This window comes from Scophthalmus maximus, chromosome 21 (assembly GCF_022379125.1).
Source record: "Scophthalmus maximus strain ysfricsl-2021 chromosome 21, ASM2237912v1, whole genome shotgun sequence".
NCBI classification, from domain to species: domain Eukaryota; kingdom Metazoa; phylum Chordata; class Actinopteri; order Pleuronectiformes; family Scophthalmidae; genus Scophthalmus; species Scophthalmus maximus.
In genome coordinates, this window is record NC_061535.1 from 14,642,501 (window position 1) to 14,662,405 (window position 19,905).

Here is a 19,905-nt window from a genome sequence, read left to right on the forward strand (position 1 = left end):
TTAACGACCCGTACGTGATATCACAGGTCAATAAATAATAAGCTTTGATTTATTTATGACTTTGCTTTTTCTGCCTGTAGAGCTGAAACTAAAAACAACATCATGTCAACTGTTTGTGAAGTTATTCAGACGCTGGGAATGTTTGAACGTCTGGAGAAGAATCCAAATATCACTTCCTCGTGTCATCTTCATTAATAATCATCAGCTGATGTGTGACATGAATCCAAATCAGACTGATGTCTGAGAAGGTGCTGGACTTGTTGTTGTTGTTGTTGTTATTTTGGGGGCGAGGTCTCCGGGACAAATATGAATTCATGGAATCTGGACCTGAAATGAAGTTTCTTTGCGAGTATACGTGTGTTGTGTGTTTTACTGCATCTTTGCTCTCTCGCTCTCGTTGATTGATGAATTGCCATTTGCCTTTTGAGCGTGACGCAGGTAAACCGGCGGTGCACCTGAGGTCAAAGACTTATTCTCAGAGCTTTAATAAGAGCAATTCATCTTTAATAAGCTGCTTAAAATCACACACTCACACTTCATGGTGTTGTTCTCCACATGTTGCATTTACTGAGCGATCGTTAGTGTCTTAATAATTCTACAATAGTTAGTTATACAGTATAAGGCAAGTATTTATATGATATAATGTGTTTTAGATGCTGGGAGGTGAGTGTGGAGTGTTGAATTTGATTATATTTCTTGTATTTTTAATGGAATATGAGCTTCAGCTAGGCGTTGCATACGTTTGAGATAAGATGGAGCAACGTCTGAGGTCAGAGCGATATTGTTAATAAAGGTGTCGTTAATAAGAATGAGAACATTCTCTTGGAGAGGCGGTACAGTTCCAGTGCAGTGGCTGTTGTTTGTATTTGAGATAAACACAAATCAAACTGAGCTTGAGACAATGTGGGACCACAAGGTGAAAGACCAGTGTGTTGCTGCGCGAGCCTGAGGTCAGAGGTTATCGTTTGGGTCTTTAGTGTTAATCATTGACGGAGAAGAAGGTTATTACAAGACGTCGTTGTGTGTTCTGTGTTGAATGAGTCAACGCTCCCTTGTGGTTATGTGTCATTTATCATAATCTCCTGCCCTTGTTCTAACCTCTTACATTTAAAAAAAAAAAAATTCAGATGTGATGGATTGAGAAATTCTTTGCCTTAAGATTGTTCAAGATATCCACATTGTCTTCGAATCATCTATGGATTTAGAACAATTTAGTCATTTCTCCGGCGTTTCTGTGGAATCTTGCACCTGTGAAACCACTTCTGGAGAAACACCGTCGCCTCCTCGACAAACAGATGGACGCGCGAGCGAAGATTAGAAAGTCATCCGTCGTCTGTCCCTGACACTCGCTGTCCGGTCACTGAACTCTGGCTGCGTCAGCGGGGAGGGAAGTTTCTGTCCCGTTCTTCGATGAGCTTCTTCTTCGCTGTGTGACACTTGAGAGAAAGGGGGGTGATGGTCCTCCTCCGCGCTCCGTGAGACTCGGCCGACACCTCGCACTTCCTGCCGCTCTTTGGATGTAGGACGCCAACCGACCATCACCTGTGTTTGTTCTGGGGCGACGAGATGGAGTCAAGATAAAGTGCATGAACAAGAGAGGCCTCCTCTCGCAGGGACGAAGAAGAAGGAAGAGGAAGAGGAAGAGGAAGAAGAAGAAGAAGAAGAGGAAGAGGAAGAAGAAGAAGAGGAAGAGGAAGAAGAAGAAGAAGAAGAAGAAGAAGAAGAAGAAGAAGAGGAAGAGGAAGAGGAAGAAGAGGAGTTTGTGGGCTCCGGCCACAAACCTCACTTTTATTTTGCGTTTTCCTTTGGTGATGAAAAGGAGGGTTTGAGAGCGAAGGCGGACAAATCCCCTCAAAGGATCCGACCTGAATTCTCCTCAGAAAGCTGCACGTGTCCGGTCACGTTCATCATCCAGTACATGTACGTCTGCTTGTGTCCACATCATCAGGGCCGTGTCTGTAATCATCGTTTTTCTCTCTTTTCTTTTTCCTTGGGTGTGTGTGTGTGTGTGTGTGCGTGTGTGTGTGTGTGTGTGTGTGCGTGTGTGGGATACCAAACCACCCAAAGAGATCCGAGGAAAAACCTTCCGGAAGAAGAGAAAAAAAAGAAGAAGACAGGACTGGAAAGTCTCTGCCACAGTGGAAGAAGACTGGACTGCACCGAGGGCCCGACTGCGTGTGTGTGTGTGTGTGTGTGTGTGTGTGCGTGTGCGTCTTAGGTGCGTCCAGCTGAAAGGAGGTCATGTCAGCGACACTCACCTGCGCCTGCTTCCTCCTGTGGATCAGCTTCGCCACGCAGGACAAAACCCCAGGTGAGACACACAAACGCCTCTTTGTCCGGCCGCTCCGCCGATCGACGGGCCGGAGGGTTCTTCTGCGGAACCTGATCCACGCGGATCCTGTCTGGGAAGAATGTCATGGAAGAGTGTGTGAATCTTAGAGTTGCAGCACTAGTTTCTGTCGACATGTGAGTCAGATGGCAGCTTTGCCACCGTTTCCTCTGAATGAAATCCTGACGCGAGGGACGAACTCAGGATGGAAAAACATTGTCCGACCGCGGCGAGTGAAGCTGAAGTTAAAGGGGGAAAGAAAAGGAAAAAAAAAACCCCTCCGCTGGCTTCGACTTCACAGTTCAGACCGACATTCCTCACAGATGAGCTCATCCTTGACTCAGCAACTTCATCGAAAGCACCTGGGCGAATGTGAGCAACTCCATGTGGAGCTGAAACTGAAAACAGCTGGAGGCTTCATCCATGCGTCTGTGCAGACAAAGAGAAGTGTGTCAGACCACAGGGCCACGTGACAAATACGATGATTCATCAATGAACGCGTGGATTAAAACTTAATCAGACAAAAACCAAACCGGAGCTTGTGAATGAATCTCAGTCTTCATCACTAGGGGACGGAGTTTGCTTAGTTGCCATGGAGACAGTGTAAGAAGTCCTTTTATTCTTTACATAATTAAAAGTAAAGATACTCAACTACAAGTCAAAGAACTACATCCATAAATCCATAAAAGTACAAGGCAGAGCATGAACGATGCCAAAGAGCTGCAGATAACGAACGTTCCGAACCTGAGCGTGTCCGAAGAGTCAAACTGGCTAAGATGAGATGAGATAAGATACGATAACATACGTTGAGGTAAGATAACGTGAGATAAGAGAAGATGCAGTGAGATGAGATAACACACGGTACGGTACGATACGAAATTCCTATGTGACCATGTCGTCTCTCTCCAGTCGCCGCAGTGAAGCCGGTGAACAAAACATAAGCATAAATTATAGAAATTATAACAAACTTACTCTTAACCTGGACTTCTGAGGGGAAAACAGTGAAAACACGCTCGGTGCGTTTGGGTTAACGCTTCACCAAGATAAACAAGTGGCGGCTCTGATGCTCCAGTCAGGTGCCAAAGATTATTACATCCTGAGCAATATCTCTACACAGTTGCATATTTATTTATTACTCTAAAGAAACTAGCAGACGGAAAGCGCTGAGTTTTTCTGGTCGATGGCGTCTTGTGGAATGTACAGATATGTCTCTGGGTCTATAATAACCTCCGGAGGGAAACATCTGGTTCCTCGGCCGCTAAACGCTTCGCTCTGTCCACCATCTGCTCCCCGACTGCGTCCGTCTGCCGCTCGCCCGACGACGCGCGGCGAGTTTATGGGAGCGGCGGCCAGAAAAACCCGAAACCCGGAAGACGCGTATTGATTCACAAGCAAGTCGCTGAAGCTCCTCTCGTTCGGCACGACGACCGAACCGTCTCCCGTGTTCTGACGACGAGCTCGTCCTGTCAGTTGCAGGATCCGCCTCGAGTGTTGACTTGAACGGAGTCACGACACGTCTGAGGTCAACGTTTCAGACCTTGTCGCCGACTTCCTCGGAGTAACACGCGTTTGCTCAGGAAAACCGCCGCACCCGGCGCAGAACCCGCAACGGAGGCGCCCGGGAATGTGGTCCGCCAGCCGTGATGATGACGAGGGGGGCAGGCAGGCAGCCGGGGCCCCGGAGGCTGTGACTGACCCGCGGGGCAGGAGGGAGAGAGGGAGCAGCTGGATGAGTCACCACACACAAGGACAGAGTCAGAACCCTGCAGTCTCACGCACACACATTCACACAGGGACACTTGGGAGCCTGGCATCAAACCATCGACCTGCCGGTTAGCGGACGACCCTCTGTCTCTCTCTGGTGGTAGGGGCCTGCACCCCCTACCACCAGAGGGATCTCGGGGTCTCAGCGTGTCGTCCACGCCCCCAATAAGTGATGTCAGAGCAGGTCACAGGAGGTGAACCGAGCCACACGGTTTCCACTAACTGTTCATAAGGTGTTTTTGATTTCATGTATAAACAGCAGGAGAGACCAGCGGACCTGGGAGCAGAATATCCTCGGTCTTGTCCTTCAACTACAGCCCACAAAACCTCCAGCATCATTAATATGTATTCATCTATTGATGCTCACTGTCATTTTAACGTATCAGTGAGTTTGTTTCTGCCTCAACAATCAGAAATGTTTCCTAAACCTCAGTCTGTCAGTCCTCAGCAGTGGAAATGACCAAACGGTGACACAGCATGACGCAACGCACACACAGGCACACAGGCACACACACACACACACACACACACACACACACACACACACACACACACACACACACACACACACACACACACACACACACACACACACACACACACACACACACGTACGCCTGGACAACTGTTCCCATGAATTACAAGTAAGACCTGAATGTAGCCCAGGCGTTTTTTAAATTTGTGATTCATTCCCCGTCACGATGTGTCATTACGTCTGCTCATCATTTCCCAATAATAAGGTTTGATCCGCCTCCGGCCCCGGATGTGAAGCAACAAAGGAAAGTCACATCACGCTTTAACAGCCAACGCTCCTGGTCCAGAGTAGCAAGCAATGTGGAGATATGATCGAATCGAGTCGAATCAGAGGGAGACAAATAAATAAAACGGATATTAAAAACTTGTCAGATCAAATAAAAAAGGTTCAAACCTGTAGACAACCGTCCCGTCAGCACCAGAAAGTCTGCGTTGCATTTCACTCAAAGTGCTAAAGCTGCGATCAATAATCACCAGATATCTCTCAGATATGCTTCGTCATAAACACGCACACCTGTGAAAACATCAAACCCCAAATCCCACAATTATGGACGTTATCTTACATGAAGCACATTAGGTCATGTCCAGCCGTTTCCTTACAATAATGTAAGATAACGTCCATAATTATAGGATTTCGGGTTTGATGTCTTCACCGGTGTGCGTGTTTAAGACGAAGCATATCTGAGAGAAATCCGGTGATTGTTGATCGCTGCTTCATCAACATGAAGTCACGTTAAGCCTTTTCCTTGTGGGCTTCAATTGGGAGAGCGAATAACGTCCATAGCTATAGGATGATTCTACGTGACCTCACCACGTGTCCCCTCCCGTCAGAGGTCACCGTGACGTGCTCCGTGTCGGAGGACTGCGTGCTGCCCTGCAGCTTCCCGCCCGCCGGCGAGGAGACCGTCGAGTGGTTCAGACAGGACGTGGTGGTGTACAAGTTTGAGCGGGAAGACGAGGACGACGAGGACGAGGACGAGGACGACGACGACGACAGCAAGAGCAGCAGCGAGGAGCACCTGGACCACCAGCAGCTGGGCGGGCGCGCATCCGTGTTTCCGCACCTGATATCCCGCGGCAACGCCACGCTGATCCTCAGGAGGAGCGGCCTCAAGGACAGGGGCACGTACAGGTGTCACGTGCGCACGGCGAGCGGCGAGCACAACGCCAAAGTCATCCTGAAGGTGGAAGGTGAGGCCAAAGCCCCGAAAACACACAGGCCATATTTATTAGGAGGTTTAAAAACACCGTAACTTTCCTTTAAAGCTCCAGTGTGTCACAAATGTAATATAATGTCCATAACTCTGTGTTCATATATGAGTTAAATGTAGTTCCATGAGGTGGACCGACCTCCGTGTGAGTCTCCATGTTTCTACGTCGTGTTGAATAACTGCAACTTTACCACCAGATGGCGCCAGAAAATGACACACTGGGGCTTTAAGGTTGATGCATCAGTGCAGTTTAAAACCGCTGTGGTAGTAACACACTGTGTGAACTCATGATATCACCCACTGCCAGGCTAAACTGGGCCCTGGCATTTAGAGTCAGGTGCTGCTGGGAAACACTGAAGCATGCTGAGTGTGTGTGTGTGTGTGTGTGTGTGTGTGTGTGTGTGTGTGTGCAGCACCCATCCGAGGCCTGGCTCTGGAGCTGTCCAGGCTGAGCGGCTACGAGGAGATGAAGTGCACCGTCCGCAATGTCTTCCCGGCGCCCCGCGTAACCTGGGCGACCGAGCCGCCCACGTTCGAGGACCTGCGGCCGGTCACGCGGATGCTGGCGGACAAACAGGGGCTGTACATGGTCGACAGCCGCCTCCGACTGCTCAAAGGACAGTCCGACCTCGTGTACATCTGCAAAGTGGCAACCCCGTACGGTGGGCCGGCCTGGACGGCCTCGCTCAGGGAGAGAGGTGTGAGGAGAAGACAAGCTGATACCTCGGATGGTTTTGTGTGTTGAAATCTGAGATGGTCTCTCACATCATGTCTCCTCCTGCTAGAGATCAGAGGGACTCAGGGCAGAGATCTGACCATCCCCTGCTCCGCCCCGTCTTACCTGAACCACCCCTCCCTGGAGTGGAGCTTCTCCGGCGGCGAGGACCCCTCGCACATCCTCACCTACGACAGTCGGTCGGGCCGCAGCATCTCCACGGCGCCGTGGGACAGCCACGTGGAGCTGGACGGCTTCAGGGTCCCGTTCGGCGACGGCTCCCTGAGACTCATGGACCCCAGGCACTCGGAGCACACGGGCAGCTACACCTGCAGGTTCTCCGTGCCGTACGGCGCGCACACCGAGCGCACGGACGTCACCATCGACGGCCCCGACGGTGAGGTCACACACGCGCGCGAACACGGCCGTGAGCCACAGAGCGGTGGAGGTCAAAGGTTACAGCCGGTGTTGTTTCAGTGGTGGATTAAGACACATTTGTTTTGGTTTTTTAGCCATTTCAGGCGTAAGATCCTGGAAACAAAGGTGTTTTTTTTCATCAGGATCAAATCACAGTTCACTCGGCTTCTCATTCGATTTTGTTCACGGCGAGAAAAATATGGAATATTACCAGACGTACGTTTGAATGACCACACTGGTGGTTACTTGTACATTTGTTTCAAATACTCTCGCTGTACTTTTGACAAGTTTTCAGAAGTTTTAAGATCAGTTTCCAAACGTCACACCGAGAGTCACTTGATTAAGACACTAAAGACAAAAACATAATTATGAAGGTTTTGAATTTATTGAAGTTTATTTGTTTGTTTGTTTGCTGACTCAGCTGATTTTGATGACATTTTATTTGGAGGGATGGGAAATGACCCGAGGACGGACAGATGACATTTTCTTTAACATGGCGCAGAGAAGATCCCTCTCGTTATTTCATGTACTGGTCAGTTTGAGACTTTCCGTTCTGGTAGAAAAAATAAATATCCAGAAAACACTTTTACAGGTTAAAACCTTCAGTTTTCTCAATGGTTTCACGCAGAAGTTTGTTCTCATATCATTCTTGAACATTTTATTACTTACATTGTTTTAAATGGTAATAACAGTATTATCAGGGTTTTTTTATAGAATGATTAATAGAAATAACCTTCTGTAAAATCCTTCGGCTCTAATGTGTCAGCGGACAAATGAAACAAGAATTATGCCTCAGGATTTATACAAAATTAAGATTAGTGGTCTGGGAATTTGGGCAAATTGACGCATATGTAATTTATATCATGCGACATTTGCATATTTAGACAGAAAACGAAATAATTGTCGTTAGGTTTTGAATAATCTTCCCTTGCAAAATTAATTTAAACTCACCAAGAAAAACAGAAAAAACTTCAAAACTTAAAAAATATCATGTGAAATCTATCGTTTCTAAAGAGCAGATGTAAATATGCAGAGCCACAGGTACAATCCTCGAATTATAGGCCAAATATGGACGTTCACAGATTTATCTTAACGTGTGTGTGTGTGTGTGTGTGTGTGTGTGTGTGCCACCTGTGTGCAGGTGAGCGCAGCGTGGCAGACGAGCCGTCTCATTGGTGGATCTTCGGCCTGGTGATAGCAGGACTCATCCTGGCTCTGTCCGTGATGCTGGCCTGCCTGAAGCTGAAAGGTAAGGACGGACTCGAGGAGAAGAAGACGGCCTGACTCAGCCGACGACACGCCACTCACCATTTATAGACACTTTATATGAATATGGACATTTGAAAATGTAATTTTTTTTTCTGGTTATGGGGAACAGTTCGACACTTTGGGTTTGGTGCTTGTGGTAGAAGACATGAAAGAAAAAGAAAAGTACATTTTATCTTTAAAACGCTGGACCTCCCGACCCCCTTGATGAGAACCACTGGCTTACAGGATATATTAAAAATAACCTCTTAAGCTTTGAATCTGTGATGGTTTGTCCACATCATTTAAATTAGTGTAAAGATGACGCAGGAATCATTGTAACATGAAAAAAATATATATGGATGCCAGTCATTCATTATGTCCATATTCAAAATTGTAGTTATATGATCATACATGCACAATCTTCTCTATTAATTTCAATTATATGATTTGTGTGTGTGTGTGTGTGTGTGTGTGTGTGTGTGTGTGAGAGAGAGGGAAAACCCAGATTAATCAAACCTCTGCGAGGACACACCCACTCCGGTCAATCCAGTTACAACCAATTAGATCCGGGTCACGACGCTTCTCCGGCTCGTCCAGATGCATTGTAGGAAATCTAGGCGGCTTTATCGAAGCATGTGCAGGTGCTTTAAGGTTCAATATTCGTTTCCCTTGTGTTGTTTTTCATCATCCTCTCGTCTCACGTCTCTTCCCCAGGAGCCAGAGGCAGGAAGCCCAGAGACGACCCTGAAGAGGTCACAGAGCTGCACGTGGTCAAAGGTCAGTACAGTCAGAAATAAATATACGCACAATCGAACACTAGGTGGAGCCAGAGGACGACTTGAATAACGGCCTGTTGCCATGATAACACCACACACTCACTGTGGCACACTTGATCCAGAGTCTCTTCCTCTCCTCCCCCCTCAGACTCGACAGGAGACCGTCACCTGAACGAGAGAACGGCCTTCAACGGACAATCGGGCCTCCAGACCTGAGAGCAAACCTGGCAACGCCAACCTGGCAACGCCAACCTGGCAACAACTAGAACTAACTGAACTAACTAACAGAACGAGCACACGCGCACAGCTACACACTGAAGAGGAGCCGAGAGCTTTTTTATTATTATTATTAAATTAACATACTGAATATAAATATTTCACACTACTTTGGCATATTTGGATGTTTGGATTCTAGAGGAAACGCTGACGAACTGCTCATTTATCAGCTGACGTGATGAACACGCAAGGAAAGCAAAAACTGCTTTCAACGTCTTCAGGGTTTGCGAGCGCAGACAGTTTATATTTCAGCCTTGAATCTTTTAAAGGGGGAATGTCGTCAAAGAAGAAGAAGAAGAAGAAGAAGAAGAAGAAACCTGAAGGCTGAATCGGAAACCAAAAGTTTCAGGGAACGTTTTCAGAACAAAGGAACGTTACCTGCATTGCCACCGAGGAAGAGGAGGAAGAGGAGGAGGGTCTGGATTAGGTTTTCTCTTTAATACATTTCCCAGAGTGCATTAGTGCAGCTCTAGCGCCGGGTCAGACCAGACGTGTCAGGGTGAAGATCAATGTGAGGAGAAATGTTTGGTTGCAGATGCTCCAGTGATGTCGAGACAATCAGACGGAGCGGGAGGGGAACCGTCAGTCAAACGTGTAGCTCCTCCCACATCACATCATTCAATAAAGTTATTAGTGTCCATCACAGACTTGACTGAATGCAAACAATAAGCTAAAAAAAAACAAAAGCTCCAGCAGCTTCAACCATGTTGGACGGATCGAGAGATTCATACTCGGGCCATCGGAGGAACTCTATGAGCCGAGAACCAAAGTGTCTTTGAACTCAGCGTGTTGCAAGAAAACGGAAGATTATTCCAACATGAACCACTGACCTCATGTTTCTTTTTTGTTCACTGTCCTGCTGCAATGAGAACTCCCTGGGGGGGCAGAGCTCCTTGTCCCGGATCTATAGATTATAAAATGTGACAGTAAATCACTGGTGGCGACTGAACGATTACTGACTTTCACTTTTCACGTGGAGAGAAAACACAAGCTTGACAAGAAACCTACAAATCAATACGTTTAATATTTAACACTTTCTCTGTGCACTGCCACACGGATAATCACGTGCCGTGTCATAATTAATGTGATGTGTCATTAAAAGAAAAGACTAATTAATGAAACTTTCAGAGTCTGAACGTGTGTGTGTGTGTGTGTGTTACCTGACATTTTAACTCAGTAGTTACACATTTATCTTTATTATCTATTAACTTATTTTTGTTAAATCACAAGCCTCCAGGGGGAAAACTGAAAGTGGGAATTTCTGTAATGGAGAAAAAAAAGTGTCCAGTCAATTGTTAAGATTTGAAGAATGTTAAGAATTGATAGACCAGTTGTCAGGTCAGAACCAGAGCTTCAGAAACAGGACATCGCTGTTCAGAGACAAGATCTCCGGCGGCAACGCCTCGCTCCAGCTGACGGGCTGCAGCTTCAGGACCAGGGCAGGTGCAAGTGCTTCACCAGCAGCATCAGTGGAGGCAACAATGTGTCGTTCATCAACCTAAACGCAGAGGGTACGAAAACACACAGACACGAGGACTGTTATTAGACACATGAAGTCACTCAAACTGTTACTGATTTACTACAGAACAGAATAAATATGATTCAGTACAGATGCAACAATGAACTCTCGGTTAATGTTAGTGAGGATTGTATGAAAGGACTGTATGTATAACACTTAGCTGATTCAGCTTCCAGCTTCGCTCCAGGTGTCTATTGAAACACGGATGGCGACGACTTCTCTCTTTTCAGGCTTTAATGGTCTTCAGCTCAGGACAGAACATGGGCAGCAGCTGGATGGGATTCACATCGAATGGAGTGAACATGAATGTGCACGTGGTTCTGGGAACAGAAATACAGAAATCACATGGATCACTACCATGAAATGAACATATAACTTATACATCCTATAATAATAACGCACAAACGGTACACATATTATTGTCGACTATATATATATATATATATATATATATATATATATATATATATATATATATATCAACTCAACCACTTCTACAGGTATTTCACCAACAGAACTGCAAAGAAGGCTGCAGAATGAATAGTGTACTCCAGCTAATTCTGCAGGACCTAGCCAAACATGCTAACTAATTCACTGAGGAAGCAACTTAATGACGAAATAATAAACAGCTGACAGGTCTCCAGGACGCCCGCACCAACAGTAACTGACGAGGGCAGCATCAGGTGTCTGCCTCCGTCTCTCACTGTCGGCTGCAGTGGAGGCATTTCTTCATTTCTTCATGACGCATGCCCCCCCCCCCCCCCCGTGCTGACCAAATAAAACAATTGTAACTTTATTATGATTTTACACGCGAGCGCCAAAAGCGGAACTAATGCGACACAACGTTCTACACGGAGTAATTAGAGCGGCGCACCGTTCAAATGTCCCCGCTCTAATCTAATCTAAGCGCGAACCCAAACACTGGTGCTGCTGCTCGGAGGATGGTCGTCAGCAGCTTCTCTTGGAGAAAGGAGCTACGATTTGTCCTGTTGCAAGAGTCGAAGCCGAAGGTAAATGAAAACGAGTTCATCTCGTAGGTGGCTTTTTGTTCTTGCACATGACCGTGTTACTGTAGTTCCTCACACTGATAATGAAATGAAGTTTGTAAATGTCCTACCTCCTTTAGGTTTAGGATTTAGGGCATGAGCTCCATCAATCGAAGAGAGTTATGGACAGAAAAATACAGAGTGGTGCAGTTAAAAACTCTTGTACAAATTAAATGTTTATGATTTTGATGATTTAGGGCATGAGCTCCATCAATCGAAGAGAGTTTTGGACAGAAAAATACAGAGTGGTGCAGTTAAAAACTCTTGTACAAATTAAATGTTTATATGATTTTAAAGTGAAACAAAGTTTAAAATCTTGAAATATCATTTGTTGCCATTTTTTTTAAATGTGGCCCTCTGGTTAACCACTGGCCCCTCTTTGGCCCCCCTAATAAAATTAGTCTAGAACCGCCACTCTGTAACAGTGTGTGGGGATTGGAACTGGCTCGTTGGCGCCCCCTGCAGCTGTGAAGGCGCCGTACACACACACACACACGTACACACACACACACACGTTATATTTATTTAAGTTCTGATAACTTCAACTGTTTTCTGCAGAATTGTCTTCATTGATTCTCTTAAGTGTGTTATTAAAATGTTCTATTGAAGGCTTTGTATTTGTAATACTTTTTTTGGGGGGGGCGCTCGGAGGGGGTCTCACACACACACACACACACACATTGTGAGAGTGAGTCTGACAGCTCCCACTCGGTCATATGTGGTCGGACATAACATTCAAATCATTTTTCAGTTCATGACAGAAGTGACAGCAGAGTTCTGACGGCAGGATGATGGAGGTCAAGGCTCCGCTGGTTCTGCTGATCCTGATCTTGTGGACTTTCACCAGTGCAGGTGAGTGAGGCCCGTCTGGTTGTTACTATTCAGGTCAAAGATTAATTTACAGATTATGTTTGAACGTACCTTGTATAGGCCGGATCATCTTCATCAGTCAAGGCATGAATACAAAGACCGATATTTGCCTCGGGGGCTGGTGGAGACCAAAACGAAGCCAGAAACAACGTGCGCTTGCGTTGTGATTTTGATTTACTTGCTGAACGAAAGTCAATGATCAGGCCTCTTTTCACCACAGTTGATCCTGACCTGAACCTGGTCGGTTGTTTCTTCACCCGGTGTTTCCACAGACGTGGAGCTCGTCTGTGTTTTAACGCAGCGCTGCGTCTTACCGTGCACTTTCACGCCTGGCGGGGAAGAGGTCGTCCACTGGGTTCAGTTGAAGGAGGGAATCATTCAGGTCCACTCCTACTACAGGGACCAGGACCAGTTGTCAGGTCAGAACCAGCGCTTCAGAAACAGGACATCGCTGTTCAGAGACAAGATCTCCGGCGGCAACGCCTCGCTCCAGCTGACGGGGCTGCAGCTTCAGGACCAGGGCAGGTACAAGTGCTTCACCAGCACCATCAGTGGAGGCAACGAGGAGTCTTTCATCAACCTAAACGCAGAGGGTACGAAAACACACAGACACAAGGACTGTTATTAGACACATGAAGTCACTCAAACTGTTATTGATTTACTTCAGAACAGACACATTTAAAGCTCTGAATAATATTTTAAAATGTGATTGATTCATCTCAGTGTTTTACAGTGTAAAGTGGTTTCACCCAGAAAACAAGTGCAGCAATGTTTTTACATTATTTCGATTGAGCTTGTAAAAAGTGATCTGCGTTGAGGCAGAAAGGCCGACGACCAACTGTTAATCATAATCTATCCATGACTTTCGTTACTTTGTGGACTCAATACAACAAATTCATAACCGTCTTTTCTGTCTCTGTGTTTCTGTGCAGCTCCAGTGCGTGAAGTCGACATCAAGCAGCAGGAGAACAGGATCACCTGCAGCTCGGAGGAGATCTTCCCTGAGCCTGAACTCACCTGGTCCACCCGCCCTCCGTCCAACGTGACCTTCCAGAACATAACTGAAGTCCAGAGGACGGAGCAGCAGCTCTTCACCATCAGCAGCTCTCTGACGCTCTCAGACAGTGACACTGATCTGGTCTACAGCTGCAGCGTCAGCTCTCGCAGCAGCAGCAGGACGACGCTGTGGTCTGAACCCAGTAAGTTTCACTACGGAACCTGATTAAACTCTTGTTTGAGGTCATGTTGACTTAAAAAGGCCGAAGCCGTCTTCATGCCCAGACTGAACAATCATCACATTGAGTCATTCTGATGCAGAAGGTCCAGAATGTCTTGTCTGATAAGAACCAAACACTGATCATATTACTTCATCCTCCTTTTGTTTCCTCCCTTCATTTCAGCTTCCGTCCAGGTTTCACTCACTGAGGCTACAATCACCTGCGCTGCCTCAAACACCAAACCGCCGACAGGCCTCGTGTGGAGATTCAACCACAGTCAGATCATCCTGACTCGGACCGGAGCTGACGTCAACCACGCGGTCTCAGACGAGTGGAGGCAGCGGGTGAAGGCATCAGAGTCCGGCAGTCTCACGCTGCAGGAGTTATCTTCACATCAGACGGGAATCTACACCTGTGAACTCAGTGACGCAGAGGAGACGTTCATAACCAACATCTTTTTAAAGATGGAGATACATCAAGGTGACGTCCCATGAAGTCAACACTGTGATGATCTGTAATATCTGCATGACCTGATTTAATCCTCAGACACATTTGGACACTGATTCCCACGGTTCACTTTGCTGAAGTGGGTCATGGGAAACCAGAAAAACAATCATCAGACCCAGACACGCATGAAAAATACAGTCGATATTTTTATAACATTATTGTTACAGTTTTAATACAGTTCTTAAATATTTTGTATCTTTTTACACGACTGTGATGACATGTTACACTACAATACTCAAAACATTGTTGTTGTTTTTTAAACTGAATAAACTGGATGTTTTTCTGTTTCAGACACTTCAGGTAATGTTGCACTTATCGTCGGGCTCGTTTTGATTATAGCAGCATTAGTGGTTATCGCGGCAATCGTCTACAAAAGAAGAGAAAAGGTAAATAATAAAAATAACCATAATAATTCTGCCTTCAGCTATTAATTAATTCTGTGTGTTGTTTGTACTAATGATAATATTTTCTGGACTCAGAAAAAAGGAATAATTTAAGAGGACTGTCAACAATGAAACAGAGGGTTTACAGTAAGTTTAATGTCTATTCTACAGTTGTTGTTTATGATGAATGATGAAGAGTGAATAAGGGAGATGAGGAGTTTGAGCTTCATTTGTTTCAGGACTGAATTCTGTTAAATTCTGTTTGCAGGACGAATAATGAAGAAAATGGATCACCAGAAAAGAGACAATACTTTGAATATCGTGATTGAAGAACATGAATATTTTGGAGGAATCGAGGGTCTAAGGGACGAAGCCAGAGACGAATGAAGTGAAGGATTATTATCGCTGCGGTTTAACAGACTGAGTTTCTTCTTCAGCGGGAGAAAGGGTTTGTTTTTTAAACTCAAGGCTGAAGCAACTTCTCGTCAGTGCGAACGCAGGAGAACAACAAGACCTTGACGTCAAGTTTGATTCTGGGCCTTTCAAGTGAAGAGACAAATCCTGCTGCTGCTGCACTTAACATGATGTCACACTGATTTTACTGTGCTGGTTTGTGTTTTTATATTTTTTATTAATAAAAATGTTTATCTATTTTAAACCTGTGTTGACGTCTTTTTGTATTTAACACTTTAGTGTATTCAGGGTTTTATTCATAAGGAGATGAAAAGCTTTAACTTTAGTTCCTCAACCAGAACAAAGGGCAGGATGTCGTCAGCTGAAGTAAAAACTCCAGCTATGAAATCTTTTACATTAAAATATAAAAATACAATATTACTTTGAGTTTGTTTTCAATGGTTAGAAACATCATTTTAAACTCACAGACTGTTTTTTGTAAACGACAGGATGGGTGGATGATGGAGGGAAGGATGGATGTCCATTAAATGTGTTGGAGAGGATGAATTCTAATGACTTTGTTGAACTTGCAGGTCAAAGTTTTCATCCATTAACTGAAATATCTACTGTACAAAAGTACCAGGTGTTTGGCACCATCGTGTGGTCAACATCTTTATTTTTTAATTTAATTCCACAGGGATCGATGAAGGTACATCTGATCTTATCTCACTTCAACACTACTTCATGACTGGTGCTTTGAATCAGATGCTAACTGGCTACATGTCACATGCGAACACGCTTAAATGTTTCCTCATTTCTCCTTTGAATCGTATCAATTCAACAGATGCAAAGACGAATCAGAGAGGTGGACGGGCGGGGGGTGTAAAGGTTTGACCATGTTCTGGACGAGGGAAGGGTCAGAGCCAATCGCAGCTATGCTCTAAATAAACTATGAACCAGTTGTATTTGTGACATGAATCAGTCATATTTCTCCAAAATGGTTTTTCTCAGCAGTTAATTCAACTTCATCTATGCTGAGTCTTGGTTAAAGTTGCTGTTGCAATAAAAGAATAAAAGCTCAAATGATCCACGTTTTACTGCAAAACAGACACTGAACTCTTCAGTTTCAACATCAGTCAAGACTTTTCTTTCTTTCAGCCCTTGAAGTTAATGTGTTACAACAAGATATAGTTCTAATCTCGACCTTTGCCTGCCACACACACACACACACACACACACACACACACACACACACACACACACACACACACACACACACACACACACACACACACACACACACACACACACACACACACAGATTGTTGGAGTGAGTCTGACCACTCCCACTCAGTAGTATGTGGTCGGACCAGTATGTCTTAAACATCACTCAGATCCTGGATTAACATTCAAATCATTTTTCAGTTCATAACAGAAGTGACAGCAGAGTTCTGACGGCAGGATGACGGAGGTCAAGGCTCCGCTGGTTCTGCTGATCCTGATCTTGTGGACTTTCACCAGTGCAGGTGAGTGAGGCCCGTCTGGTTGTTACTATTCAGGTCAAAGAATAAATCACAGATTATGTTTGAACGTACCTTGTATAGGCCGGATCATCTTCATCAGTCAAAGCAGGAACATGAACATTGTTTCAAAGTCAAAAAAAAAGAAAAAAGTCTCACTCACCCCAGAGTCGTTCACTCAGATCAGACGTCCTGTTCTTTTCTTTTCTCTTATATTTCCAGATATTGTTATTTTAAAATGTATCTACCGTGTCAATACAAATGGAGCTGAACTGAGTTGTGTTTATTTTCTACGTTTTGAAAATGATATAAATGAAATATGAACGTATAGACTGTTGAGTGTCAGTGTTTTAAAGACGTACAAAAGAAATATATTCCTGTGTGTTATGGGAAGAGCACGAAGCCGCCATGAGTGACTTTACCATTGTTCAAGGGTTTAAAGACTACGTTCACTTAGTGAGGAAAAAATAACAATCACCGCATTCCGCTTGTTTCATTGTCGGTTTCATTTCACTTTAAAACTTGGGCTCAGTGAAAATGAATCAGTGGTGAGGTAGAAAGACAAACAAGGAGCTGTAGTGGAATCTTACAGAACCGGACGGGACGCATTCCTGAGACACCATGAATACTTTCATTTGAACTTCCCTATCATGTTAATCACACGACGAGTCTTAAAGTCGATTAAATCCACATATACATCGTCATTTTTAAAGCAGCTTCAATTCATATTTTTTATTGCAACAAATGGGTCAGATGAAAATGTTCTGTGTACTTTCAACCTCGGGTGGAGAATGTCAGCCTCTTTCCACTCACTCAGTTTTGGCTTTACAGCAAATTTACATTTCACGTTGAGCGTCCACCACCTCGGGAGCTGGTGGAGACCAAAACAAAGCCAAAACTCGTTGTGATTTTGATTTACTTGCTGAACGAAAGTCAATGATCAGGCCTCTTTTTACCACAGTTGATCCTGACCTGAACCTGGTGGGTTGTTTCTTCACCTGGTGTTTCCACAGACGTGGAGCTCGTCTGTGTTTTATCGCAGCGCTGCGTCTTACCGTGCACTTTCACGCCTGGCGGGGAAGAGGTCGTCCACTGGGTTCAGTTGAAGGAGGGAATCATTCCGGTCCACTCCTACTACAGGGACCAGGACCAGTTGTCAGGTCAGAACCAGAGCTTCAGAAACAGGACATCGCTGTTCAGAGACAAGATCTCCGGCGGCAACGCCTCGCTCCAGCTGACGGGGCTGCAGCTTCAGGACCAGGGCAGGTACAAGTGCTACACCAGCACCATCAGTGGAGGCAACAAGGAGTCTTTCATCAACCTAAACGCAGAGGGTACGAAAACACACAGACACAAGGACTGTTATTAGCCAACAGCAAGTCAACTGGAATTGTTATTGATTTATTCAGAACAGAATTTTGACAGTTTTCCTGAAACCGTTTTTTTTAAATTATTATTTATTGATACTTATGTCTACATCTGTGGAGAGAAAAAACACCCTGCCATTTTTTTTGTGAGTTGTCTAAACCCTACATCCTGCCTCTGATCAACTGGTTCAGATCTTCTCCCACTGTGATGTCACAGAAATAAACCCGGGTGTTTTACACGGAGGGTGAACAGAGGAGCTGCAGGAACGGGCAGAAGAGAACACTTTGCCTTTTCTGAACTTGTTTCACAGTGTTAATGTCGGACCCAGGCTTACGATTCATCGGAGGTTACACCCAGAAACCAAGTGCAGCAGACGTGCAGCTACTTTCGATTTAGTAAACTCCCTTTATCGTAAAGTGATCTGCATTCAGGTCGAAAGGCCGAAGTCCAAGTTCTGCACAATCAACAACTGTTAATCACAAATCTTTTTCCATACCTTTTATTCATTTGTGGGCTCAATACAACAAATTCATCACCGTCTCTGTGTTTCTGTGCAGCTCCAGTGCGTGAAGTCGACATCAAGCAGCAGGAGAACAGGATCACCTGCAGCTCGGAGGAGATCTTCCCTGAGCCTGAACTCACCTGGTCCACCCGCCCTCCGTCCAACGTGACCTTCCAGAACATAACTGAAGTCCAGAGGACGGAGCAGCAGCTCTTCACCATCAGCAGCTCTCTGACGCTCTCAGACAGTGACACTGATCTGGTCTACAGCTGCAGCGTCAGCTCTCGCAGCAGCAGCAGGACGACGCTGTGGTCTGAACCCAGTAAGTTTCACTACGGAACCTGATTAAACTCTTGTTTGAGGTCATGTTGACTTAAAAAGGCCGAAGCCGTCTTCATGCCCAGACTGAACAATCATCACATTGAGTCATTCTGATGCAGAAGGTCCAGAATGTCTTGTCTGATAAGAACCAAACACTGATCATATTACTTCATCCTCCTTTTGTTTCCTCCCTTCATTTCAGCTTCCGTCCAGGTTTCACTCACTGAGGCTACAATCACCTGCGCTGCCTCAAACACCAAACCGCCGACAGGCCTCGTGTGGAGATTCAACCACAGTCAGATCATCCTGACTCGGACCGGAGCTGACGTCAACCACGCGGTCTCAGACGAGTGGAGGCAGCGGGTGAAGGCATCAGAGTCCGGCAGTCTCACGCTGCAGGAGTTATCTTCACATCAGACGGGAATCTACACCTGTGAACTCAGTGACGCAGAGGAGACGTTCATAACCAACATCTTTTTAAAGATGGAGATACATCAAGGTGACGTCCCATGAAGTCAACACTGTGATGATCTGTAATATCTGCATGACCTGATTTAATCCTCAGACACATTTGGACACTGATTCCCACGGTTCACTTTGCTGAAGTGGGTCATGGGAAACCAGAAAAACAATCATCAGACCCAGACACGCATGAAAAATACAGTCGATATTTTTATAACATTATTGTTACAGTTTTAATACAGTTCTTAAATATTTTGTATCTTTTTACACGACTGTGATGACATGTTACACTACAATACTCAAAACATTGTTGTTGTTTTTTAAACTGAATAAACTGGATGTTTTTCTGTTTCAGACACTTCAGGTAATGTTGCACTTATCGTCGGGCTCGTTTTGATTATAGCAGCATTAGTGGTTATCGCGGCAATCGTCTACAAAAGAAGAGAAAAGGTAAATAATAAAAATAACCATAATAATTCTGCCCTCAGCTATTAATTAATTCTGTGTGTTGTTTGTACTAATGATAA

The 19,905-nt window shown here is 45.2% G+C and overlaps 2 protein-coding genes across 2 annotated transcripts in view; one reads left to right on the top strand and one right to left on the bottom strand.

The window, feature by feature from the left end:
• LOC118291524 (gamma-aminobutyric acid receptor subunit rho-3) overlaps window positions 1-2,476 on the bottom strand; it is a 21,347-nt gene extending 18,871 nt beyond the window's left edge. The window contains exon 1 of the mRNA XM_047329922.1: window positions 2,259-2,476. The gene's annotated coding sequence lies outside the window, so the exon portion shown is untranslated. The remainder of the gene's footprint in view (window positions 1-2,258) is intronic.
• The window catches only part of hhla2b.1 (HERV-H LTR-associating 2b, tandem duplicate 1), a 10,708-nt gene extending 322 nt beyond the window's left edge, over window positions 1-10,386 (top strand). Inside the window, exons 2-8 of the mRNA XM_047329924.1 lie at window positions 2,068-2,311; window positions 5,459-5,818; window positions 6,252-6,536; window positions 6,624-6,950; window positions 8,112-8,219; window positions 8,933-8,995; window positions 9,143-10,386. Coding sequence (XP_047185880.1) covers window positions 2,242-2,311; window positions 5,459-5,818; window positions 6,252-6,536; window positions 6,624-6,950; window positions 8,112-8,219; window positions 8,933-8,995; window positions 9,143-9,210 — 1,281 coding nt within the window. The 5' untranslated portion in view covers window positions 2,068-2,241 and the 3' untranslated portion in view covers window positions 9,211-10,386. The remainder of the gene's footprint in view (window positions 1-2,067; window positions 2,312-5,458; window positions 5,819-6,251; window positions 6,537-6,623; window positions 6,951-8,111; window positions 8,220-8,932; window positions 8,996-9,142) is intronic.
• Window positions 10,387-19,905: the final 9,519 nt, after the last annotated feature.